The sequence below is a fragment of the Martes martes genome (assembly GCF_963455335.1).
Source record: "Martes martes genome assembly, chromosome: X".
In the NCBI taxonomy this organism is placed as follows: domain Eukaryota; kingdom Metazoa; phylum Chordata; class Mammalia; order Carnivora; family Mustelidae; genus Martes; species Martes martes.
Genome location: NC_137897.1, coordinates 55,454,571 through 55,481,674, shown reverse-complemented (window position 1 = coordinate 55,481,674; position 27,104 = coordinate 55,454,571). Strand labels below are relative to the sequence as shown.

Below are 27,104 nucleotides of genomic sequence, written 5' to 3'. Positions count from 1 at the left end.
AATTCATCAAGCTAACCAATTATAAGTTGCGTAATTTACTTTATTAGGCTTAATTTCAGTAAAAACACTTAAAAATTGTGGAGGCAATTGCTTCTCGGCCTTTTGGCTGAGATCAAGTATAAAAATTGTGGAGGCAGTTATTACAGTGATAAGTAATCAGAAGCAATTAAGCAGCAATATCACAAAGCGGACTGGTTTTCATGAATCTTTCTTTTGCTTTACGGGGTTTGCTTGGACTGTAAGCTAGGAGAAAATGGAATAAACACAGCAATCTGGCTTTTCAGAAACTTACACAACTAATTGAAAGTAACACGCATTTATTTTTTATTTTTATTTTTATTTTTTTAAAGATTTTTTTTATTTATTTATCTGACAGACAGAGATCACAAGTAGGCAGAGAGGCAGGCAGAGAGAGAGAGGAGGAAGCAGGCTCCCTGCTGAGCAGAGAGCCCAATGTGGGGCTCCATCCCAGGACCCTGAGATCATGACCTGAGCCGAAGGCAGAGGTTTAACCCACTGAGCCACCCAGGCGCCCCAGTAACACGCATTTAAACTGTAGAAAGGTTTAATGACTTTGATCTTTGGGAAGTTTGAAAAGTTATTTTCCAATACTTCTTTTACTGAATTTTAATTTTAATTTTCCAATGTGAAGATTGTGCTAAATGTTGCCAGATGGAGACTTCCAGGGCTCTGTGGAAGATGTGAATATAGCAATTTCTTTCAGCCTTTGATTCTAGCGTACCTTGTTCTTTGCTGAACTCTTTTTCTTTTCAAGTTTTTATTTAAATTTCAGTTAGCTAAGATATAATGTAATATTAGTTTCAGGTGTAGAATTCAGTGATTCATCACTTACATACAACAATGAGTGTTCATCACAAATGCCCTCCTTAATACCCATCACTGTTTAACCTATCCCCCTGCCCACCTCAGCACCAGCAACCCTCAGTTTGTTCTCTATAGTTAGGAGTCTCGTTTCTTGGTTTGCCTGTCTTTTTTTCCCCTTGTGTTGATCTGTTTTGTTTCTTAAATTCCACATATGAGTGAAATCATATGGTATTTGTCTTTCTCTGACTGACTTATTTCACTTAGCATAGTACTCTGTAGCTCCATCCATATTGTTGCAAATGGCAAGATTTCATTCTTTTTATGGCTGAGTATATATACCACATCTTTTTTTTTTAAAGATTTTATTTATTTATTTGACAGTCAGAGATCACAAGTAGGCAGAGAGGCAGGCAGAGAGAGAGGAAGGGAAGCAGGCTCCCCACTGAGCAGAGAGCCCGATGCGGGGCTCGTTCCCAGGACCCTGGGATCATGACCTGAGCCGAAGGCAGAGGCTTTAACCCACTGAGCCACCCAGGCACCCCTATATACCATATCTTTATCCATACATCAGCTGATGGACATTTGGGCTGTTTCCATAATTTGGCTGTTGTAGAAAAGGCTGCTATAAAAACATCAGGGTGCATGTAGCCTTTTGAATCAGTGTTTCTGTATTCTTCAGGTAAATACCTAGTGGTGCAGTTGCTAGATCATAGGCCAGGTCTGTTTTTAACGTTCTGATGATTTTCTCCCTGTTCATGAGAGATATTGGCCTGTAGTACTTACTTTTCAGTAGAGTTTTTGTTTGGTTTTGGAATTGGGGTAATGCTGGCCTTATAGAGTGAGTTTGGAAATTCGCCTTCCTTTTCTATTTTTTGGAACAGTTTGAAAAGAATAGGTATTAGCTCTTGTTTAGATATTTGGTAGAATTTCCCTATGAAGCCATCTGGCCCAGGACTTTTGTTTGTTTGGGAAATTTTTTTTTAATTAAATTTTTTATTTATTTTCAGCGTAACAGTATTCATTGTTTTTTCACCACACCCAGTGCTCCATGCAATCTGTGCCCTCCCTAATACCCACCACCTGGTTCCCCCACCCTCCCACCCCGCCCCTTCAAAACCCTCAGGTTGTTTTTCAGAGTCCATAGTCTCTCATGGTTCACCTCCCCTTCCAATTGCCCTCAACTCCCTTCTCCTCTCCATCTACCCTTGTCCTCTATATTATTTGTTATGCTCCACCAATAAGTGAAACCATATGATACTTGACTTTCTCTGTTTGACTTATTTCACTCAGCATAATCTCTTCCAGTCCTGTCCATGTTGCTACAAAAGTTGGGTATTCGTCCTTTCTGATGGAGGCATAATACTCCATAGTGTATATGGGACCACATCTTCCTTATCCATTCATCCGTTGAAGGGCATCTTGGTTCTTTCCACAGTTTGGCGACCGTGGCCATTGCTGCTATAAACATTGGGGTACAGATGGCCCTTCTTTTCACTACATCTGTATCTTTGGGGTAAATACCCAGCAGTGCAATTGCAGGGTCATAGGGAAGATCTATTTTTAATTTCCTGAGGAATCTCCACACTGTTCTCCAAAGTGGCTGCACCAGTTTGCATTCCCACCAACAGTGTAAGAGGGTTCCCCTTTCTCCACATCCTCTCCAACACACGTTGTTTCCTGTCTTGCTAATTTTGGCCATTCTAACTGGTGTAAGGTGGTATCTCAATGTGGTTTTGATTTGAATCTCCCTGATGGCTAGTGATGATGAACATTTTTTCATGTGTCTGGTAGCCATTTGTATGTCTTCGTTGGAGAAGTGTCTGTTCATATCTTCTGCCCATTTTTTAATATGATTATCTGTTTTGTGTGTGTTGAGTTTGAGGAGTTCTTTATAGATCCTGGATATCAACCTTTTATCTGTACTGTCATTTGCAAATATCTTCTCCCATTCCGTGGGTTGCCTCTTTGTTTTGATGACTGTTTCTTTTGCTATGCAGAAGCTTTTGATCTTGATGAAGTCCCAAAAGTTCATCTTTGCCTTTGTTTCCTTTGCCTTTGGAGACATATCTTGAAAGAAGTTGCTGTGGCTGATATCAAAGAGGTTACTCCCTATGTTCTCCTCGAGGATTCTGATGGATTCCTGTCTCACGTTGAGGTCTTTTATCCATTTTGAGTTTATCTTTGTGTACGGTGTAAGAGAATGGTCAAGTTTCATTCTTCTACATATAGCTGTCCAGTTTTCCCAGCACCATTTATTGAAGAGACTGTCTTTTTTCCACTGGATATTTTTTCCCTGTTTTGTCAAAGAAGGACACTACATGTTTGGGAAATTTTTGATTACTGATTCAGTTTCTTTACTGGTCATCAGTCTGTTTAAATTTTCTATTTCTTCCTGTTTCAGTTTTGGTAATTTATATGTTTCTAGGAATTAATCCATGTTTTTCTATGTTGTCCAGTTTGTTGGCATATTATTTTTCATAAGATTCTCTTACAATTGTTTGTATTTCTGTGGTGTTGTTATTTGTCCTCTCTCATTTGTGGTTTTCTTTATTTGGGTCCTTTCTCTTTTCTTTTTGATTAATCTAACTAGAGGTTTATCAATTTTATTGTTTGTTTTTTTTCCCAAGAACTAGTACCTGGCTTCATTGCTCTGTTTTTGTTTTTAAAGATTTATTTATTTATTTGAGAGAGAGTACAGCAGAGGGAGGGGTAGAGGGAGAGAGGGAATCATGGAATGGCAAGAGGCTTGATCTTAGGACCCTGAGGTTATGACCTGAGCCAAAACCAAGAAATGGACACCCTACTGACTGTGCCACCCAGATGCCCCTTCATTTATCTGTTCTACTGTTTTTTTTTAGTTTCCTTATAGTTTATTTCTGCTCTAATTTTTATTATTTTCCTTCTTCTGATGGCTTTAGGCTTCATTTGTTTTTCTTTTTCTAGCTCATTTAGGTTTAAACATAGGTTCTTTATTTGAGATTTCTCTTCTTGAAGTAGGCCTATATTGCTATACACTTCCCTCAGAGGACCACTTCTGCTGCATCTCAAAGGTTTTGAACCATTGTGTTTCCATTTTCATTTGTTTCCATGTATTTTTTTTTAAATTTCTTCTTTGATTACCTGGTTGACCCATTCATTCTTTAGTAGCATGTTGTTTAACCTCCATGTATTTGTGGCCTTTCCTAGTTTTTTCTTGTGGTTCACTTCAAGTTTTATAGTGTTATAGTCAGAAAATATTCAAGTTATGATCTCAGTCTTTTTGTACTTATTGAGGCCTGATTTGACCTAGTGTGTGATTTCTTCTGGAGACTGTCCCATGTGCACTTGAAAAGAATTGTGTATTCTGCTGCTTTAGGATGAAATGTTCTGAATATATTTGTTAAGTCCATCTGGTCTAGTGTGTCATTCAAAGCCATTGTTTCCTTGTTGATTTTCTGCTTAGATGGTCTGTCCGCTGCTGTAAGTGGGGTATTAAAAAGTCTCCTACCATTATTGTATTATTACCAATGAATTCCTTTATATTTGTTAGTAATTTTTTTATATATTTGGGTGCCCCAATGTTGGTTGCATAACTATTTATAATTGTTAGATCTTCTTTTTTTTAATTAAATTTAATTTTTTTTCAGTGTTCCAAGATTCATTGTTTATGCACCACACCCAGTGCTCCACGCAATACGTGCCCTCCTTAATACCCACCACCAGGCTCACCCATCACCCACCCCTCCCCTCCAAAACCTTCAGTTTGTTTCTCAGATCTTCTTGCTGGATTGTCCCCTTTATTATTACATAGGGCCCTTGTTTGTCTGTTGTTATAGTCTTTGTTTTACAAAGTCCAGTTTATCTCATATAAATATCGGTACTCCCATTTTTTAAAAATATCCCTTAGTAGGATAGATGTTTCTCCATGCCCTCACTTTCAATCTGCAGGTGTCCTTAGGTCTAAAATGAGTCTCTTGTAGGCAGCATATAGATGGGACTTGTGTTCTTATCCTTTCTGACGCCCTATACCTTTTGACTGGAACATTTAGTCCATTTACATTCACAGTAATTATTGATAGATATGTATTTCGTGCCATTTTATTGCTTGTTTTGTCATTGTTACTGGAGATTTTGCTTGTTCCTTTCTAGTCTTTGTCATTTTTTAATTTCTCTTTCCCACTCAAAGAGTACCCTTTAATATTACTTGCAGGGCCGATTTAGTGGTCACAAACTCCTTTAGTTTTTGTTTGTCTGGGAAACTTTTTCTCTCTCCTTCTATTCTGAATGATAGCCTTGCTGGATAGAGTATTCTTGGCTGCAGATTTTTCCCATTCTGCATGTTGAATATATTATGGCACTCCCTTCTGGCTTGCCAAGTTTCTGTGGAGAGATCTGCAGCTAACCTTATGGGTCTTCCCTTGAAAGTTAAGAACTTCTTTTGTCTTGCTGTTTTTAGAATTTTTTTCTTTATCACCATATTTTGCAAATTTAATTACAATATGTCTTGATATTGGTCTGCTTTTGTTGATCTTAATGGGAGTTCTCTTTGTCTCCTGGATTTGTATGTCTGTTTTTTCCCCCAGATTAGGGAGGGTCTCAATTATGATTTCCTCAAATAAACCTTCTGCTTCCTTTTCCCTCTCTTCTTCTTTTGGGACTCTTGTGATATGAATGGTATTACGTTTGATGGAATCACTGAGTTCCCTAAGTCTATTCTTGTGATCCATAACTACCCTTTCTGTCTTTTGTGCAGCTTCATTATTTTCTATTATTCTTCTTTATACTTATTTGTTCCTTTGCTTCTTCCATCCTTGTCATCATTACATCCAGTTGGTTTTGAATCTTAATTACTGCATTTTTCATGTCTAATTGTTTTTTTAACTCTTTTATCTCTGCAATAAGGGTCTTCCTGAAGTCTTCCATGCTCTTTTCAAGCCCAGTGTATATCCTTATGATTATTGCTTTAAATTCTGCATCAGTCATGTGACTTATATCTGTCTCGATTATATCTTTAGCCATGACCTTTTCTTGTTCTTTCTTTTGAGATGAATCCCTCCATCTTGGCATTTTGTATATGTCCCTGCTCCTGAGAGTAATGGCTGTATGAAAAAGAGGTCACATAGTGCTCACGGCCTGGGCACTTCAGGGAGTATCTCTTGTATGTGCTGTGTGCACTCTGTTGCTATGGTTTGACTGCTTTATTCCTCAGGTCATTTGTCTGCAGAGACATGCCTTGCCTGCAGCGGGCAGTGTTTGGACCTTAGCCAGAGTGTAGGGAGTTTTTGTTTGTTTGTTTGTTTGTTTAAGATTTATTTATTTATTTATTTGACAGACAGAGATCACAAGTAGGCAGAGAGGCAGGCAAAGAGAGAGAAGGAAGCAGGCTCCCTGCTGAGCAGAGAGCCCCATGCAGGGCTTGATCCTAGGACCCTGAGATCATGACTTGAGCCGAAGGCAGAGGCTTTAACCCACTGAGCCACCCAGGCACCCCATGTAGGGAGTTTAACTAGGCAGGCTCTGGTCTGCTTGTTAAATGAGACCCGATGCTACTTCTACTAGAACTGAAGAAGCCTTGCAAAACTATTTGGTCGGTGGTTGAGGTTCATGCAGAGGTTTCTGCTGGCCTTCCAAGGTAGGGGCCTGCTGCACTGGGACTGAGGCACACTTGCCAAAGTAGGGCAGTACCAACAGAGCACAGTGGGGCCAAGACTTGGTGTTAGCGGGTTAGGAAGCCAGTATTGATGCTGTTCTGTTTCCTGAAGTTCGTTTATGCCGAGGAGCACGGGAGGGGAATGGCACCAGCCAGCTCCATTTTTCCTGGAGTGTGGTTTCCATGCTTGCTGTTCTGAGGGAATCACTCCCAGAAGAGCGAATAATTTCCTCTTGTATATACCAGGCATTTTTTCAGATTGCTCTTTTCACACTGTCTCCAGGTTGCTTGCCTGCCTGAAGCAGTGCAGTGCACTTTGGGCTCTATCCTAGCCAAGTGTGCTGACCACTAAAATTCTAAACTTTAGTGACCTGGGTAGCAGGGACCTGCTCTTCTCTTCTGGGGAGAGTCTTGCTCTGTTGGGGGTGATGCAGGTTTGACCCCGAAGGGCAGCTGCTCCAGAGTGCAAGGGTGTGGGATTTGGAGCAGAGCAGGCTAAACAACCAGCATCCTGGTTAGCCGCCCTCAGCATGTATCTCTGCCTGTGCTGAGCAGGGAGGAAATGGCACCTGCTGGCTCACTTTTTTGCCCCTGGAGAGGCAACTCCTAGAATGACACCTCTCACAGATGTGCTCCAAGAAGAGTGCATAGTCTCTCCCCATGTGCCAGAGGCAATCTTCACATTGCCTTGTCTGCCCCCCAAGGATTACTTGCCTGCTTTCTCTCCAGGAGTACAGCAGTGCCCTTATGGCTCTATCCCAGCCATGCCCATGGACCTCTAAAAATCCAGTCTTTGAGCCCCACTGGTGGCAAAAACTCACAAAAATCAGCCCCTCTCATTTTCCTAGCCAGTGGCTTTGGGGAAGTGTTCCCCTTGTGCATATCTCTGTGTGCTCCACTGTCTCTCGCCTTTCTCCACAACCAGGGCCTCCGCACGTCCTGCCTTCCTCAGTGTGGACTCTTCTCTCCCTCTGGTTGTGCAGTTTGTTCTGCTAGTGCTCAGGTCGATTTCTTAGGTATTCAGAATCATTTGATTAGTTATTTAACTGTGTTCAAGGGATGAGGCAAGCTGCTATCTTAGCTCCCCACCTCTTTGTTGAATTTTAACATACTTTTATGAATTCCAATGGTGAGCTCCTTGGTGATCCTTATTTTTTAGAGGGATCTGTTCCAACTAAGAATGTATTATATGGGGGCGCTTGGGTGGCTCAGTGGGTTAAGGCCTCTGCTTTCAGCTCGGGTCATGGTCCCAGGGTCCTGGGATCGAGCCCTGCATCGGGCTCTCTGCTCAGCGGGGAGCCTGCTTCCTCCTCTCTCTCTGCCTGCCTCTCTGCCTACTTGTCATCTCTGTCAAATAAATAAATAAAATCTTTAAAAAAAAAAAGAATGTATTGTATGTTCCCAGTTTTTATTTAAAAAAAAAATCACCACTACCTCCATTAGTTATTGGCAAGATTCAAAGATTGGAAGTGATAAAAGTCTATAAATTTACCTGAAAAAATTTCTCTAAAAATTCAAAGTTAGCTTTTTTAACCTAAGAAACCCCTCATTAGTATATTAATATTAAAAAGTGCAGGTAGTAAAGATTATTTATAATGGTACAGATTAAAGAGATTTTCATAATCTTATCATTTCATATTAACTTTCAGCTTGGAACTTGGCTGTGCAATGTGGCAAAGACCCAGTGGCAATGAGAGAGTTTTTCATCCTCTCTTATAAGGTAAGTCTCTTCTAGTAAGTATCTCACGAATGGACCACAACAAAGATAGACCACTGTGGCTGTTTTCAAGGGCAAAATATAAAGTGGCATGGGCTTTTAATCTAGAAACTTTTAAAATACATGTCTAAACAGTAATGACCTAATGAGCATTTGTTCCCTATAGGATACAATGTGCAGATATGAAGCCTTTCTCCACATAGCAAAATATTATAAACAACTATCAGAGAGATTAAAGTTTTACCATAAGAGACTTATTTCTTTGCTTTTGAAGGAATTCAGTCTCCCAGAGTCCTATATTAAAATATAACTCTCTTTAGGAAAGGAATACTCTTAAGTTGTCAACCAATAAAACATTAGGAAGGGTTATAAATATGTAGGAGTATAGAATAGGTATCTGGGGAAATGAGGAGGTAAATATAATACTAAGAATCTTGGGCCTACTTTATAATTTTTCCTAGAGCAGGTTCTCTGTGTAAGGATTTGTAAGCTTACTTTGCAATTATAAGCATTTTTAAATAGTCATTAGTCTCCAAGGTCAAGATTAAATGCCAGCCAGTAAGCAATATTGATGAGAAAATAAAATGAGAGGGGCTAAGAATGTCTCTCTTACACATTCAGGAGTGTATCATCTGATATGTTGAGATAGATTAAATGTTAAAGAGTTTTAGAACTGGAAAGAACTATAGAGATAATCTAGCATAACTCACCTCATTTTATGTATTAGTAACCTGAGACCTAGAGAGATAGGGTGTTTTGAAATGCTGTTAATTCAGTGACAGTGATGATTATGATCACTAAACGTTTTGGGAGATTAAGAAATAGTCTTTGAAAGTTCAGGTATAATTGCCATTTAAATTAGGTAAAATGAATTAGTTTTAGTTTGAACATTTGTGATAGCACTAGTAGGGTTCTATGTAAGAATCCCAAGGGCCTAGAGGTTTATTGTAGTAAAAGCTGGGAGTTTTTTCTAAAGTTAGAGGACAAGGTTTAATGATGAGGTTATGCCTAATAATGCTTGTCAAGATTTGACATTGTGTCTTTCAACCGTGAGAATATATGTGCTAATTTCAGCTCTATTCAATACAAAGGGGAAATCTATTTGCCAGGGGAAAAATCACTTAGAAATTACAACATAAAGCAAGAAATAAATCACTAGATAGAAATACAGGGCCAAACAACAGTACCTATCACTGGGAAGATAGGAAAATTGCAAAGAAATGAAGATTTTTATCTCCAGAAAGGTTCTTAAACACAATGGAAAGTAATATAAAATTAAAACCGTAAATCAGTGTTATAGTCTATATCATTTTTAAGGTGAGATGTGTTTTTCCAGCTGAATTTTTTCATTCAGACAGGATGTTGCTGATTTTCATTCTGATTGTTTCTGTTCACCTGGAAGAATTCGCAGTATTCATTGATGTTCTGGTTATTTCTTATCAGCTGTCCCAGTTTTGTCCTTCTGATCAAGTAATTCTGATTGCACAGAAAACATGTTTACTTATGGCAGCTGCAGTTGATCTAGAGCAAGGGAGAAAAGCTTCAACAGCTTTTGAACAGGTAATGTGCTACCTTCAAAGAAAACACAAGAAAGAGTTTAGTGTGCTATTTGGTGTGTTTGCCTTCCCTGATGCAGTTCTTTCTGATTCTCTTTAAAGAACCCTTTCATCCTTTCCAGGAGCATCTTGATTTCAAAGGTTTGTAATGGTTCATTCCTTCCTAAGAAAAGGTCACATTTGGCTTAGCCTCTTCTTTAAAAAAGATTGAATATCTCTTCTTTTAAAATGCCTCTTCCCATGGACCACTCTTTCCAAATCTGTTTTTAGATATTCTTCATCATCTCCCTGCAATCATATGTGGCCCATAAGAAAGAGTTTTCTCTATTTTTGTTGCCTTTTACACATTCTCTAAGGAAGAATTTTTCTATCTCCACAGCTTCAGTAGCCTGCTCATTATTTACTTGGATTATTTTTCTTCACTCTAATTGCATTTGCTTTCTTTGACCCACACCCTTAAATATTTTATCAGTAATTCAGTTTTAACAACAAAAAGACAGAATTCCTACCTTTGCCTCAATTCCACTCTTAGCTTTGTAAACCTTACCTTTAAGAAAATGCCAACATCAACATCTAAGAAAATTGTCTCCAAGTTGGACCACTAGCATTTTTGGTATGATTTTAAGATCTAGTTCTCTCTGCTTTTTCTCTCTTACCTAGACAAAGAAAACTTCCCAATTTCCCATACTTGCCAGCTTTTCTTTCCAAATGGTATAAAATCCTTCTTGCTGTTTATTTCCTTCCTTCCGTTAATTGCTTCTTTCATATGATTCTTCAGATCTGGAACAAACTGTCACCAGATCTCTGCCAACATATTTCCCTTCCTTTCTGTTGCCTGTTGACTTCAACTCAAAAAACATTTGAATATTAAGTATTCTGCGAGGTACTGGAGATAAAGAAGACAAAAATCCTTAACCTTGAGAAGTAAAGGGACCTCTTTTTAGAAACCTTTCCATTTTAAAAGAATATGAGAAAAGAATCTTATGTGCCCCAGAGCAAAACCAAAACAATCATTTTGCTTCTTAAAAAGCATGGGTAAATGCAATTTTATTCTCAATAAGGCCTTATGCTTTACTTAACAGAGAGAGTCAATTATCATATGGTTTCACTTATTTGTGGAGCATAACAAATAACATGGAGGACATGGGGAGATGGAGAGGAGAAGGGAGTTGAGGGAAATTGGAAGGGGAGGTGAACCATGAGAGACTATGGACTCTGAAAAACAACCTGAGGGTTTTGAAGGGGCGGGTGGATGGGAGGTTGGGGGAACCAGGTGGTGAATATTAGGGAGGGCACAGATTGCATGGAGCACTGGGTGTGGTGCAAAAACAATGGATACTGTTACGCTGAAAAGAAATAAAAAATCTTAAAAAATAAATAAAATTTAAAAAAAGAGAGTAATAACTTCCTAGTTTTTGCATAATGCTTTTAACCTTTTAAAAGTTTTTCTCGGTCACTCAGAGTCAGTTGAGCATTCGACTCTTGCTTTCAGCTCAGGTCAAGATCTCAGGGTTGTGAGATTGAGCTCCGCCCCACGCTGGGCTCCTTGCTCAGCAGGGAGTCTGCTTGAGATTCTCTCCTACTGCTTCTCCCTGTCCCTCTGCTCCTCCCTCCATTTGCACACTGCACTCTCTGGAAAATAAAGAAACAAATCTTTTTTAAAAAAGTTTTTCCCTTAAATTGGTGGTCCTGACTTTGTTAAATTTTGTATCTTAATGATTATAGATCAAATTGATGTGAGGGAAATTTCACAAATCTTAAGTACAATCCTTAATTGTTTCCAACAACTGTTCTTTTTTTGTGTTCTTTCTCTTGCAAATGTTAATGGTTTCTAAGAACTCTAACCTAGTAACCCTTCTATAATCTTCTTTGCTTTTGAAAGAATATCTGTTTAGGGCGTGCCTGGGTGGCTCAGTGGGTTAAAGCCTCTGCCTTCCGCTCAGGTCGTGATCTCGGGGTCCTGGGACTCGAGCCCCACATCAGGCTCTCTGCTTGGCAGTGAGCCTGCTTCCCTTCCTCTTTCTCTGCCTACTTGTAATCTCTGTCAAATAAATAATAAATAAAATCTTTAAAAAAAAAAAAGAATATCTGTTTAGGTAATGGAAGATGAATTTCTGCCTTTTACCATCTGAGTCTGGTCCCTGTAAATTAGACCATGCTGTTCTGCTTGTCTAATGAAGACTTGTTGAATTCTGTTCTATTTATCTGCTCCTTGTTCTCTAAATGCTCATAAATTTGAGTATTTCCAAATAAGTAGATGATGAAGGAATGTAGATGGAATGTATAGTTTTATCAACATTGTCTTTACTCTCCTGAGTATGAGCTGGGGGGAAGTGAGGGATGCTTTAAAAAAAAAACAGCAGTTGTAATATACCATTGTGTGTGTGTGTGTGTGTGTGTGTGTGTGTGTGTGTACACACTACATCTTATCCACTTATCTATCAGTGAACAGTTGGGTTGCTTCTGTATCTTGGCTATTATAAAACAATGCTGCAGTAAGCATAAGGATGCATATATCCTTTTGAATTAGTGTTTTTGTTTTCCTTGGTAAATACCCAGTAGTAGAATTACTGGGTCATATGGTATTTCTTTACTTAACTTTTTTTTCAACTCTTTACACGTGTGAACAGGCTTATTTATTTCAGGTGAAAATGAAATCTATACTTAAGTTCAAACCAAAAAGTGAGAACATATTAACTAATACATGTCATATAAAAATCTTACACTGATATGCTTTCAATTTTCCCTTTCCCTTCCATCTTTTGTTATTGTTATTGTACATTTTACTTTTACATATGTTATAAACTCTCAATATATTGTTCTTATTTTTGATTAGGCTCTAAATTTATTTTTACAGCTGTTAAATAGAAATTAAATGTTCTTTAAATTTATGTACATTTTAAGGGCTGCCTTGAATCATTTCTTTGTTGAGATCCAGATTACTGTTTGATATTCTGTTCCTTTTGCCTCAAGAACTTTAACATTTTTTGTAGTGTCGATCTATTGAATTTCCCCAACTTTTTCTGAAAAAGCATTTTTCCTTGATTTTTCATAGTTTTGCTGTGTGTAGAATTTAGAGCCATCAGTTATTTTTAATTTTAGCACTTTAAAGATGTCACTCCACTGTTGTTGGGCTTGCACAATTGCTGAGGAGTCTGTTAGCCTCATCTTTGTTCTATATACAGATATCTTATGTTTTCTCATTGACTGTCTATAAGATTTTCTCTTTTATCGTTGTTTTGTAGCAGTTCGAATATAGTATATCTAGGTTAAAATTAAAAAAAAAATCCTTGCCATGCTTTGAGCATTTTTGCAACTATGGTTTGATGTCTTTAATTTTGAAAAATTCTTGACCACTGTCTCTTCAAATGTTTTTTCTGTCCTGTTTATCTCTTTTCCTCCTAGGATTCAAATTACATATATAGTAGACTATATGGTATTGTCCCACAGGTCTGGTATGTTGTATTGTTTCTTTTTTTCTCATTTTTCTCAGTGTAAATATCAAATATTAATATGTAAATATTAAACAACACAGTATTGCACAAGCAGGGTACCACATAAGAAATCTAACAGCAGGGGCGCCTGGGTGGGCTCAGTGGGTTAATGCCTCTGCCTTCAGCTTGGGCCATGATCCCGGGGTCCTGGGATCAAGCACCGTATCGGGCTCTCTGCTCAGCAGGGAGCCTGCTTCCCTTTCACTCTCTCTGCTTGCCTCTCTGCCTACTTATTATCTCTGTCTGTCAAATAAATAAATAAAATCTTTAAAATAAATTTTAAAAAAAAGAAATCAAACAGCAGGGCACCTGGGTGGTTCAGTGGGTTAAGCCTCTGCCTTCGGCTCAGGTCATGATCTCAGGGTCCTGGGATCAAACCCCACATCGGGCTCTCTGCCCAGCAGGGAGCCTGCTTCCCCCTCTCTCTCTGCCTGCCTCTCTGTCTACTTGTGACCTCTCTCTATATATCAAATAAATAAAAAAAGAAATCAAACAGAAAATCAAAATATGTCTCAAAACAAATGCATAAAAAAGAGGAATGCCTGGGTGACTCAGTCATTGGGCATCTGCCTTCAGCTCTGGTCATGTCAAGCCTCGCATCGGGCTCCCTGTTCCGCAGAAAGCCTGCTTCTCCCTCTCCCATTCTCCCCGCTTGTGTTCCCTCTCTCATTGTGTCTCTGTCAAATAAATAAATAATCATTTTAATAAATAAATAAGAAAACACAGTATTCCAGAACCTATGGGATACAGCAAAAGTGGATTTTAGAGAGAAATTTATGCTAAAATTGCTTGTATTAAGAAAAACGTTTAAATAACCAACATTACACCACAAGGAACTAGAAAAAGAAGAAACTTAGCTAAAGTTTAGTAGAGGAAGGAAATAAAGAAAAATCAGAAATTAATAAAATAGAGACCAGAATAAATAATAACATAACATTGAAAGTAATGACCAGGTTTTCCAAAATAAAATAAAATAAAATTGGCAATGCTTTAACTACATTAACTTAGAAGAAAGACAAGACTCAAAAACCAAAAAGAGAAATGGATAACAACACAACAGATAACCACAGAAATACATAGGGTGATAACAGATAACTGTAAATAATTCTGTCCTAACAAATCAGAAATCTTCTTAGACCAATAACAAGAAGTGAATGTTGAATTAGGAATCAAAAATCTCACAACACAGAAAAGCCCAAGACTACATGGTTTCCTTGGTGAATTCTGCCAAACATTAAAAATATAATTAGTAACAATCTTTATCAAAATCTTACAAATTGTGGAATAGAGGGAACACATTCAGAATCATTCTGTGAAGCCAGTAGTACCATGATACCGACGTAGATACAAGAACAAAAAAGTCCAGTCTGTACAATAGAAGTATTACTACTCTGGCTTTCTTTTTTTTTTTTTTTAATTTAAATTAATTTAAACTTTTTTTCAGTGTTCCAAGATTTCATTGTTTATGCACCATACCCAGTGCTCCATGCAATACGTGCCCTCCTTAATACCCCCTACCAGGCTCACACCACCCCCCACCCTCCCAAAACCCTCAATTTGTTTCTCAGAGTCCACAGTCTCTCATGGTTTGTCTTCCCCTCCGATTTCCCCCAGCTCACTTCTCTTCTCCATCTCACAATGTCTTCCGGGTTATTCCTTATGTTCCATTTGCATGATAAATGGTTCTCCACCCCCTCACTTTCAATCTGTAGGTGTCTTTAGGTCTAAAATGAGTCTCTTTTTGGCAACATATAAATGGGTCTTGTTTTTAATCCATTCAGACTCCCTGTGCCTTTTGATTGGAACATTTAGTCCATTCACATTCAAAGTAATTCTAGAGAAATATGTATTTAGTGCTATTTTATAATTTGTTTTGTCATTGTTCCTTGAGATTTTCTCTGATCCTTTCTTGTCATTTTCACTTGTAGTCTCTCCTTTGCACTGAAAGAGTCCCTACTTTAATATTTCTTGCAGGGCTAATTTAGTGGTCACAAACTACTTTAGTTTTTGTTTGTCTGGGAAACTCTTTCCTATTCGGAATGATAGCCTTGCTGGATAGAGTATTCTTGGCTGCAGATGTTTTCCATTCTGCATGCTGAGTATATCATGCCACTTTCTTCTGGTTTGCCAAGTTTCTGTTGAGAAATCTCTAGCTAGCCTTATGGGTTTCCCTTAAGGGCCTCTTTTTTGTCTTGCTGCTTTTAGGATTTTTTCTTTATCACTGTCTTTTTCCAGTTTAATTACAGTATGCCTTGGTGTTGGTCTGCTTTTGTTGATATTGATGGGAATCCTCTGTGCCTCCTAAATCTCAATGTCTCTTTCTTTCTCCAAATTAGGGAAGTTTTCTGCTATTATTTCCTAAAATAAATTTTCTGCCCACTTTTCTCTTTCTTCTGGGACTCCTATAATATGAATGTTACTGCATTTCATGGAGTCATTGAGTTTCCTAAGTCTATTCTCATGTTGTATAATTCTTCTTTGTGTCTTTTGTTCAGCTTCATTATTTTACATTATTTTATCTTCTAGGTCACTAATTCATTCCTCTGCTTCTTCCAGTTTGTTGTTCATTGCATCAAGCCTGCTTTTGATCTTGTTTATTGTACCCTTCATCTCTGATTCTTTTTTTAACTCTTTTATCTTTGTGGTAGGGGTCTCACTGGTGTTTTCTATTCTTTTCTCAAGCCCAGTGAGTATCCTTATGATTATTCTTTAAATTCTCTATCAGGGGGCGCCTGGGTGGCTCAGTGGGTTAAGCCTCTGCCTTTGGCTCAGGTCATGATCTCAGGGTCCTGGGATCGAGCCCCACATTGGGCTCTCTGCTCAGCAGGGAGCCTGCTTCCTCCTCTCTCTCTGCCTGCCTCTCTGCCTACTTGTGATCTCTGTCTGTCAAATAAATAAATAAAATCTTTAAAAAATAAAAAATAAATAAATAAAAAAAAATTTTTAAATTCTCTATCAGGGGGCACCTAGGTGGCTCAGTTAGTTAAGCAACTGACTCTTGATATCCACTCAAGTCATGATCTCAGGGTCATGAGATTGAGTCTTGTGTCGGGCTCTGCACTTAGCAGGGAGTTTGCTTGAGATTCCCTCTCTCTCTCCCTCTCTCCCTCATCCACCCCACTATCTCGCTTGCTCTCTTTCTCTGTAAAGTGAATGAATGAATGAATGAATGAATAAATTCGTTATCGAGAACATTACTTATATCTGTTTCACTTAGATCTATGGCCATGGCCTTATCTTGTTCCTTCATTTGGATAAATTCCTACATCTTGGAATTTTGTCTAAGTCTCTGCTTTCATCTCTGTGTTAGAAAAGCCAGTTATGTCTCCTGCTCCTGAACGTAATGTCCTTATGAATAAGAGCTCATGTCATGCCCAGGGCATGGTGCTTCAGAGTGTCTCTGGTGTGTGCTGTGTGTACTCTGCTATTGTGTTTTGCCTGCTCTGTCCTTCAGGCCAGTCATCTGCAGAGGTTCTCCTAGCCTGTTGTGGGCAGTGTTTGGTCCCTAGCCTGCATGTGGCAAGTTTTAACTAGGTGTCGTGCAGTTTGCTTGTGAAATAAGACCTGATACCAACTCCACCAAGACAGAGGCCCTGCAGAACTTTCTGGTTGGGAGAGATGGTGTGGGCAGGGATTTGTGCTGGTCTTCTAGGGGAGGGGCTTGCCATGCTGGGACTGAAGTAGGCTTGACTGAGAAGGGTAGTCCCACCAGAACACAGGGGCTGGGGTTTTGTGTAAGCAGGTTAGGCGGCCAGTGTCCGGGCTGAGCTGCTTCCCTGAGGTGGTTCTGTGTTTATGCTGGGAGGGCTGGGGGAGGAAATGGCACCAGTCAGCTCTTTTCTTTCCAGAGAGGCCTGAAGGAATAATCGACCACTGTATGCCCTAGACATTCTTCAGATCCCTATTTCCATGCTGTCTTACCCCGGGTTGTTTGCCTGCCTCCTTTCCAGGAGCAGCACAGTGCCTTCAAGTTTCTATCCTAGCCAAGACTGCTGACCCTTAAAACTCCAGGCTGTAAGCCTTGCTGGTTTCAAGAACTCCGGAAATTCAGTTCCTCCAAGCCAGTAGCTTTGGGGAAATGTTCTTCTTGTCCATTCCCCTACATGCTCCTTTCTTTCTGTCTCTCTGTCTGTCTCTGTCTCTCTTTCTCTCTCTCTTGCTCTTCTCAGTGACCACAGCTCCCTCTCCTCAGAAGTACTTGTAATCTGTTTCTCCCTTAAACCGTGTCTCTACACTTCCTACCTTCTTTGATATGGCCTCTTCTCTCCCTTTAGTTGTGGAATTTGTTCCGTCAGTCTTCAGGTTGATTTCTGGGGTATTTAGGATGATTTGATAGTTATCTAGTTGTGTTCATGGGATGAGATGAACCTGGTGTCCTCCAGTCTGCCACCATCTTCCTCTCCCACTTCTTCTAGATTTAATTTTTTGAGCAATAAAAAAGAATGAGATCTGATGATTTGTGACAATATGGATGGACCTAGAGTATTATGCTAAGTAAGTAAGTCTAAACCATATGATCTCAGTTATATGTGGAATCTAAAAAGGAAAAGAAAAAAAAAACGGAAAAAACGAACAGGCAAAGCAAACAGACTCTTAAGTACAGAGAACAAACTGGTGATTGTCAGAGAGGAAGTGGATGGGGTGATGGGCAAAATAGGAAAAGTGGATTAGGAGATACAAACTACCAGTTATAAGATACATAATTTGTGAACATGAAAAGTACAGCACAGGGAATATAGTCATTAACATTTTAATAACATTATATGGTGACTATACTTATTGTGGTGAGCATTGAGGAATGTATAGAATTGGCCAATGAATATGTTGTGCAAATGAAACTAATGTAGCATTGTATGTCAATTATACTTCAATAAAAAAATATACAGCAGGGCGCCTGGGTGGCTCAGTCGGTTAAGCATCTGACTCTTGATTTCGGCTTAGGTCATGATCTCAGGGTTAGGGGATCAAGCCCCATGCCCCTACTCTGCATTCATCGGGGAGTCTGCTTAAGGATTCTCTCCCTCTGCCCCTCCCACTACTCTCTCTCTAAAATAAAAGAACAAATCTCAGGAAAAAACAAACAGCCATTATAATTTATTGAGGAACTACATCTCCTTCCTAAAATGGGTTGGATAAACTACTGCTGGCTAGCTAAATCAGGCTGGTGGCCTGTGTTTCTGCAGCCTGAGCACTAGGAACTTTTTTTTTTTTTTTTTTACATTCGTGGAAGGTTGTGAATGAAAATATACGTGAAAGATAATAAAAAGATAGTAAAAGAAAATATATGTGGAAATGTATGTGAAAGAAAAATACGTGAAAGATAGTTTGTGTGTCTGGAAAAGCCTAAAATATTTACTGTTTGGCCTTTTATACAAATGTATCCTGACCCCTATCCTACATTATTTTTTAACAAACTTATTGAGATATAATTAACATAGCTTATGATTCACCCAGTAAAGTATACAATTTAATGGTTTTTAGAATATTCAGATTTGTGCAGCTATCGACACAATATAGTTTTTTTGTTTGCTTGTTTGTTTGTTTGTTTGTTTAAGATTTCATTTATTTACTTGACAGACAGAGATCACAAGTAGGCAGAGAGGCAGGCAGAGAGAGAGAGAGAGGAGGAAGTAGGCTCCCCGCTGAGCAGAGAGCCTGATGCAGGGTTCGATCCCAGGATCCTGAGATCATGACCCGAGCCGAAGGCAGAGGCCTTAACCCACTGAGCCACCCAGGCGCCCCCACAATATAGTTTTTAAAATATTTCATCACTCTAAAAAGATATCACTCACCTATTAGCAGTCACTCCCTGTCCCAACCAGCAGCCCTAGGCAACCACTAATCTATTTTGTATCTTTATAGATTTCCTATTGTGGATATTTCATATAAATACTATCATATGACTTATTCTTTTCTGACTGACTCTCTATAGGTTCACCATGTTGTAGTTTGGATCAGTACTCCATTCCCACAATGGCTGAATGATATCCCAGTGTATGAATATACCACATTTTGTTTTTCCATTCATCCATTGATGGATATTGAGTTTTTCCAATTTTCAGCTATTACAAATAATGCTATGATAAACACTCATATAGAAATTTTATGTGGATATGTGTTTTATTTTCCCTTGAGTATATACCTAGCAGTGGAATTACTCGGTTTTATAATAACTGTATGCTTAATCTTGTGAGGAACTACCAGAGTATTTTCCAAAGCAGCAAAACCATTTTACATTCCCACCAGCACTGTGCTAAGGTTCTACTTTCTGCACCTCCTTGCCACAACTTGCTATTATATCCTTTGGATTATGAGTATGCTAGTAAGTATGAAGTGCTATGTCATTGTAGTTTTGATTTGCATTTTTCTAATAACTGATGATATCATGACTAATAACAAAAGATAAAAACATCTTTTCATGTACTTATTTGCCCTTTGTATATGTTCTTTGGGAAATGTCTATTCAGGGTTTTTTTTTGCCCATTTTTAGTAGGGTTGTTTGTCTTATTATTGAGTTCTTATAGTTGCTTTATATTTTTGATACTAGACTCTTCTCAGATAACAATTTGCAATTATTCTCTTTCATGATGTGGGTTGTCTTTTCCCTTTCTTACCAGTACCCTTTGAAGCAAAAACATTTTTAATTTTGATGATAACCCATTTTATTTACTTCATTGTTGTTCTTGTGCTTCTGGTGTCAGTGTTTAATACTGTTGCCTAATCAAAGATCATTAAGGGTCATCCCTATGTTTTCTTCTAACAGCTTTATATTTTTACTTGTTACATTCCATTTTGAGTTAATTTTTGTGTATGGCATGAGATGAGGGGGTCCAACTTCATTTTTTTTCTTGTGTTTAAATATCCAATTGTCCCGGAACCATTTGTTGAAGACATTTTCCCCATTGAATTATCTTGTCACCCTTTTGAAAATCAAGTAACCATAAATGAGGAGGATTATTTCTGTTCCATTGACGTCTGTGTCTATTCTTATGGCACAGCCACACTGTTTTAATTATTATAGCTTTGTAGTAAGTTTTATAATAGAGATGTGTTAGTCTTTCAATTTTGTCCTTCTTTTTTGGCTATCATGAGTCTTTGAATTTCCATATTCATGTTGGGATCAAGTTGTCAATTTCTGCAAAGAAGCCAGCTAGGCTTTTGATAGGGATTGCAATGAACCTGTAGATCAGTTTGGACAGTACTGTGAGCTTAACAGTATTAAGTCTTATTACCCATAAATATGGGATGTCTTTTCCATTCAGTAGGTTTTCATTTCTTTCAACAATGTTTCGTAGTTTTCAGAGTATTTTTTCCTTCTTTCTTTTTTGTAGTCAAGTAGATTTTCAATTTCTGAGTCAGTTTCAGTAGTTTTTGTTTCTGGAAATGTGTCTATTATAATCTAAGTGATCTTATTTTTTGGCTTACAGTTGGTCATAGTATTCCCTTAGAATCATCTTTTTTATTTCTGTAAGTTTGGTAGTTATGGCCCCTCTTTCACTCCTGATTATAGTCATTTGTGTCTTCTCCTTTTTTTTTTCTTGACCAGTTTATACAACATATTTTCAATTTTGTTTTCTTTTTCAAGAACCAACTTTGATTTCTTTTATTTCCCTATTATGTTTCTGGTCTCTGTTTCATTAATTCCCACTCTAATCTTTATCATTTTCTTCCTTCTGGTTGCTTAAGTTTTAGTTTGCTTTTCTTCCAGTGTCTTACAGTAGAAGTTTAGCTTAGTGACTTACTTCTTCTTTTTGTAATAACTTTTATAGCTATAAATTTCCCTCTAAGCGCTGTGTCTTAAGCTGTTTGAAGCACTATAAATTTGGGGACACATTCAAACCCACAGCATTCCTCCTTTGGCCCCTCAAAATTCATGTCCTTCTCATACAAAATACATTCATTCCATCTCAACAGCTCTAAACGTCTTAATTCATTCTAGCATTGACTCAAAAGTCTAAGTCCATAGTTTCTTCTAAATATCATCTAAACCAGATATGAGGTAAGACTGAAGGTACAATTCATCCTGAGGCAAATTGCTCTCCAGCTATGAACATGTGAAATCAAACAAGTTATATGCTTCCAAAATGCAGTGGAGAGACAGGAATAAGATATTCCTGTTCAAAAAGGAGAAATAGGGAAAAAAAAAGTTAATGGGTTCAAAGTAAGTCTGAAACCTAGTGGGCCAAGTAATACTAAACACCAAGGCTTGTGAACAATCCTCCTTGGCTTTGTACCCCACATTCTGGACCTACTGGGGCTGCAGTTGTGTCCCCAAACCTCTAGGCCCCACCCACATGGTTCTGCCAGGTGTAGCCCCATGCTACAGCTCTCACAGATTAAGATTCAGACTGGAATCCCTCACAGTAGCTGTGCTGCCCTGGGATGGAAAGCTCCACTGGGTGTTGCTCCTAATGGGGGTCTCCTGCTATAGTTCCACCCCACAGAGGTTCTTTGAGCTCCAGAGTTTCCTCTGGCATCTTTTGAAATCTAGGTGGAAGCTTTATGCTCCCTGCTCTTGCACTCTGCCTACCATGAGGACACCAAGCTGATGACTTCCCAAAGTTTGTGACCTGTGCCATCTGGAGGGGCAGCCATAACAGCCTGCTGCACTTGGAGTGGCTGTGCAACATGGCACCAGAATTTGAGAAGGGGAGTCGGGGAGGTGCAGTGGCACTGGGGAGCTGTGTCTCCTCCTTTGAAATCATTCTGCCTCTTAGGCCCTTGTACTCTAGGGCCTGTGTTGGGAGGCCTTTTTTTAGGGTCAGCCCCAAAAACTCTGAACTGCCTCAGGTCATTCTTCCATTGCTTTGGACAAGAGTTACTAACTTCTGTTTAGATGGCTGACCAATTTCCCCATTGTCTTGGCGTGTGAATAGCTCCTGGTTTCTGTTGACATGGTTGAACCACAGCATTCTCCTTATCAAATTTCAGTCATACCCTTAGTGTTCTGTCTTAAACTAGCTTTCTTATTTCTTTAAATGTGATAGGCTGAAAAATTTCCAAATTTTTAAATTGTGTTTCCTTTTTTTAAAAAAGATTTTATTCATTTATTTGAGAGAGCATGCAAGAGAGTGAGCAACAGTGGAGGTGGGGGGCAAAGAGAGAGGGAGACCAGAATCCCCACTGAGCAGGGAGCCCGATGTGGAGCTCAGTGCGGGGCTCAATCCCAGGACCTGAGCAGAAGGCAGACACATAATGGATTGAGCCACCCAGGTGCCCCTGTGCTTCCTTCGTGATTAGCATTTTCACCTTTAAATAATTTCTCTCTTCTTACATTTTACTATAAGCATTCAAGAGAAACCAGGCCACTTTTCAGCACTTTGCTTAGAAATTTTTTTAGCCAAATGTCCAATTTCACCACTCACAAGTATTACCTTCTATGAAACACTAGGACATAAACACCATCCTGCCAAACTTTTTGCTATTTTTTAGTATGGGTGGCTTTCCTCCAATTTCCATTGTTCCTCATTCGTCATCGGAATGATCTTCAATGTCCATATTTCTACCAACATTCTCTTCACTGTATTCCCAAACTGTCTCTAAGAAGATTGATTTCTGCAGCTATTCTCTTTCTTGGTCCTCATGTAACCAGGGCACAGGGATGCAAGAGCACCTGGCTCTCAGGGTCCCAGACAAACCAGGTTTGGCCATGCACTGCTGACAAAATCCAAAGGCAGAGAAGGGATTGGTGGTAAAAAAAAGAAAGGAATTTATTTCAGTGAGGGCAACAGTGGGAAGACAGCAGACTAGTGTCTCAAAGACAACTGTGGAAGTGCTGAAAATAATTCTAGGTTTATACAGAGAAAACATGGGGAAAAGGTCAGTAGGTACATGAAGATACAGTCATTGTCTTGGGATCAGTCACATGGGGTCTTGCAGGCTCAGGGCAATCCTTATTGCTTGAGAGGGTAGTTTAATTCCCATCATGGGATGCTTCAGTTAGAAAGTACAGACTAGGTAAAAAATGGAGATAGCTAAAGTCCTCTTTCAAATATGAGAATTGCTCTTAACCATTCATTCACAGCAAAGTAGTTTTTTTCTAGCTCATGCCTCTGAACTATTCCAGCTTCTACCCATTATACAGTTCCAAAACTGCTTCCATTCATTCAGGCATTTTTCAGAGAAGCACCCCACACTCAGTGCCAGTTTTCTCTCTTAGCCCGTTTAGGCTGCTATAACTAAAACCCCACACACTGGGAAGCTTATAAACAACAGAATTTTATTTCTCACAGTTCTTGAGGATAGAAGTCCAAGATTAAGATACTAGCATGGTTGTGTTCTCTGGTGAGGGCCTTTTTCCTGGTTCATAGTTTGCGCCTTCTTTCTTTGTCTTCACATAGTAGAAAGGGCTAAGGATCTCTCTGGAGCCTCTTATAAAGGGCACACATCCCATTCTTGAGGGCTCTTCCTCTGTGACTTTAGCACCTCCTAAAAGCCCCACCTACTAATACCTGCACCTTTGAGGTTTAAGATTTCAACATATGAACTGGTTGAGGGGTACACATTCAGACCATAGCATACTGCTTGAGCAGCATCCCATATGCTTTGGTATGTTGTGTTTTCTTTTCATTCATCTCAAATTATTTTTAAATTTTCATTGTGATTTTTTTCTTTGACCCATTGTTTATTTAGTAGTCTCTTATTTAATATCCACATATTTGTGAATTTCCCAAACTTATATTATCTTATTGATTTCTAAACTTACTCCACTAAGGTCAGAGTACGTAGTTTGTGTAATTTCATGTTATTTTAACTTTATTTGAAGTTTATGTTGCAGCCTAGCATATTGTCTGTCCTGGAGAAAGTGCTGTGTGTGCTTGAGAAGAATTTGTGTGATTCTTGGGTTGGTGGAATGGTCTATGGATATCTGTTAGGATAAAAAACAATAGTTTTATACAATTGCTTTTTAAAGCAATTGAGAGAAGAAAAAAGAAATATATATTTATACACTTTTATGATTACATAATTATTACATAATTGCTTTTACCAGTATACTTTTTTCTGTTTGGATTCAGATTACTATCTGGCATCATTTGTTTTCAGCCTAAAGAACTTGTCTTAGCATTTTTATAAAATGGTTCTGCCAGAAATAAATTCTGTCAGCTTTTGTTTATAATTTTTGTTTTTTTGCTTTCAGTTCTGAAAGATAGTTTTGCTGGTTATTAGATTGTTGGTTAACCGTTATTGTCTTTCATCATATTGAATATGTTATCCCACTGCCTTCTTTATTGAGATTATATATTTGCTGAGACATTGTCACCAAACCTTTGTTAAAATGTGATTTCCTTTTGTTGTTTGAACATACTTAAAATAGCTGCTTTGAAATCTTTGTCTGCCAAGTTCAGCATCTGGACCTTTTCAGTCAATTCCTCTTGCCTGCTTTTTTCCTGCATTTGGGTCGTACTTTACCATTTCTTTGCATATCTCACAACATTCTGTTGAAAACTAGACATTTTAGATGATATATTGAAGCATCTTTGAATACTTATTCCCCCCTGTGGTTTGTTGTCATTAATACTTGCTTGTTTATTGGTTTAGTGACTTGGCTGGGCTAGTTCAGGCTAGTCCACTTCCCTCAGCTATACAGAAGGGTACGGCTTCTGATATCACTCTCTAGAGGTCACGGTCTTTGCCTGTGGAGTCACCCTGGCCCCTCCTCTACAAAGGGATGAAAGTAGTTTTAGCAGGGTTATTTTTATAATTTCTCTTTCCTCGATATCTCTGTTAACTTCTGAATGGTCTTTTATTGGTATTAACCCAGATGTTAACCTTGACTAATTACTAGCGTGGTTGCTTTGTGTGTGTGTGTGTGTGTGTGTGTGTGCGCATGCGCATGTATGTGTTCAAAAATGCTTTTAGGCATTAATTGTTCCACAGTCTGATACACTTAATGTGAGGCCCCTTTGAAAAGTGGTAGGGATCTTCTTAGTTTTTTCTCACCCTGGTTCCCTATGTAAGCTTCTGGCTGGTCTTCTGTTTTGCATGTTGATATCATTGAGCTATTAGCCTCTTTTTAAGTATTCAACTCCAGAATCTCCCCTTTTTTTGTAGTAGCCTTAGACTTGAACTTCCCCAAGCTGTGTTCAAATTAAAGTCAGTCTTCTTAGGCAGAGATACAGAGCTCACTCTTCTAATGAGCTGCTGCTTCTCCTGAGAAGAAGTTTTGTACCATTGTTTTGGAGCTGGAGGTGGGAACATGGCACATTTCTCTCAGAGTGACAGTCCAGCTCTGTGAGTAAGGGGCTTGGCAGGAGTCATAGTCCCTGGCATTGTGAACTTGCCTCTCCCAGTGGAAACTCTGTCCTATAAGCAAGCTGCAGTGAGAGCAATTGAGACCCAATAATTGCAATTTCCCATGCCTGGTCATAGGGATTGGGTAAAGGAAGAGAGCTCCAGGCCTCTTATTTGTGCTTATTTATAATAGAGTTCCTGCAATACAGATCTGGGGGAGGAGGATGAGAAGTGCTGGCAGCATGCCCCTTCTAGAAGCTGAGAATAGAGGGAGCCCCATCTTCTTAGTCACACCCCCCCCCCCAAAGTAGCACTCACACTGAGCTGGGAGTGGTTGGTGAGCAGATGAGGGTTCAACTATCATGGGTGTTTACTGTCTTACTGAGACTTAGTAGATTTCCTGGAATAGAAGTGTCTCCATTTTCTTTTTACCCTTTGGGCAATTTCCTGAGACTTTACATGTTTGTGTTTTATGATTCATCAGTTATGGTTGTTTTGCTAGGGGGAGGGTCTATGGAACTCCTCATACCACCATTCGAGAAGTGCTACTCTTCTGTCCTAGATTATTAAAATTGATAGTGCTGAAGATTTTCTATTTAATCCTCATTTTCTGGGACATTAAGAAAATTACAAATAGGGGCGCCTGGGTGGCTCAGTTGGTTAAGTGTCTGCCTTGGGCTCAGGTCATGATCCCAGGGTCCTGGGATTGAGTCCCACATTGGGCTTCCTGCTCAACAGGGAGTTTGCTTCTTCTCCCTCTGTGGCTACTCCCTGCTTGTGCTTGTATTTCTGCAACTAAATAAATAAATAAATAAAATCTTTAAAAAAGAAATACAAATAGAGGTTAATATTTGTATATAAATTATAAGTGTTCAGCTTAAACTGTAATTTTTCTATCATTTTTAACTGCTTTTAATGCATATTATACATTATTTTAATTTGCTTTAAGTTTTGTCTGGTTGAGACTAATTTTCTTTGCATTATTGCCAAATAGACCGAGTTACTGAATCGTGCCCTCGAGCAGATCCATAAATGCAGAGAAATCTGGAATCTCCTGAAAGAAACAGGTACAGTGGGAACTGGGAGTTTGGTAACACAGTTATAAAAGGCGTTTCCAATCTGAATAACCCAGTCTTTATCACCAGAAATTTGTGCCACTTTAGTACTTGATAACCAGTCAAATGATTGTTTGAAGACTATATGACTGTACTTTGACTCTCTGACACACTGCTTGGCGTAAGAATATTTTTTACTTTGTTTTTTTTTTAAAACATTTTATTTATTTGACAGACAAAGATCACAAGTAGGCAGAGAAGCAGTCAGAGAGAGGGAGAAGCAGTCAGAGAGAGGGGGAAGCAGGCTCCCTGTCGAGCAGAGAGCCCGATGCGGGGCTTGATCCCAGGATTGAGATCATGACCTGAGCCGAAGGCAGAGGCTTAACCCACTGAGCCACCCAGGCACCCCTACTTTGTTTTTTTATGGAAGCATAGTATTGAGTATAAAAATAGGATCATTATTGTTCAATATGACATTATTGCCCTTAGGTCACTAGATTTCACGTCTAATTTAATCAAGCTCTAATTCTGAGTAAATGTAGGCTACAGAGCCTTCCAAACCATAATCGTATCAGATACTGTTAACTTTTTATTATG

The 27,104-nt window shown here is 38.8% G+C and overlaps 1 protein-coding gene across 1 annotated transcript in view; it reads left to right on the top strand.

Annotated features, from left to right (window-relative positions):
* The window catches only part of TEX11 (testis expressed 11), a gene marked incomplete at its 5' end in the record, with an annotated part of 270,791 nt that overhangs the window by 173,447 nt on the left and 70,240 nt on the right, over positions 1–27,104 (top strand). The window contains 3 exons of the mRNA XM_080795516.1: positions 8,104–8,174; positions 9,615–9,731; positions 26,447–26,519. Coding sequence (XP_080651642.1) covers positions 8,104–8,174; positions 9,615–9,731; positions 26,447–26,519 — 261 coding nt within the window. The remainder of the gene's footprint in view (positions 1–8,103; positions 8,175–9,614; positions 9,732–26,446; positions 26,520–27,104) is intronic.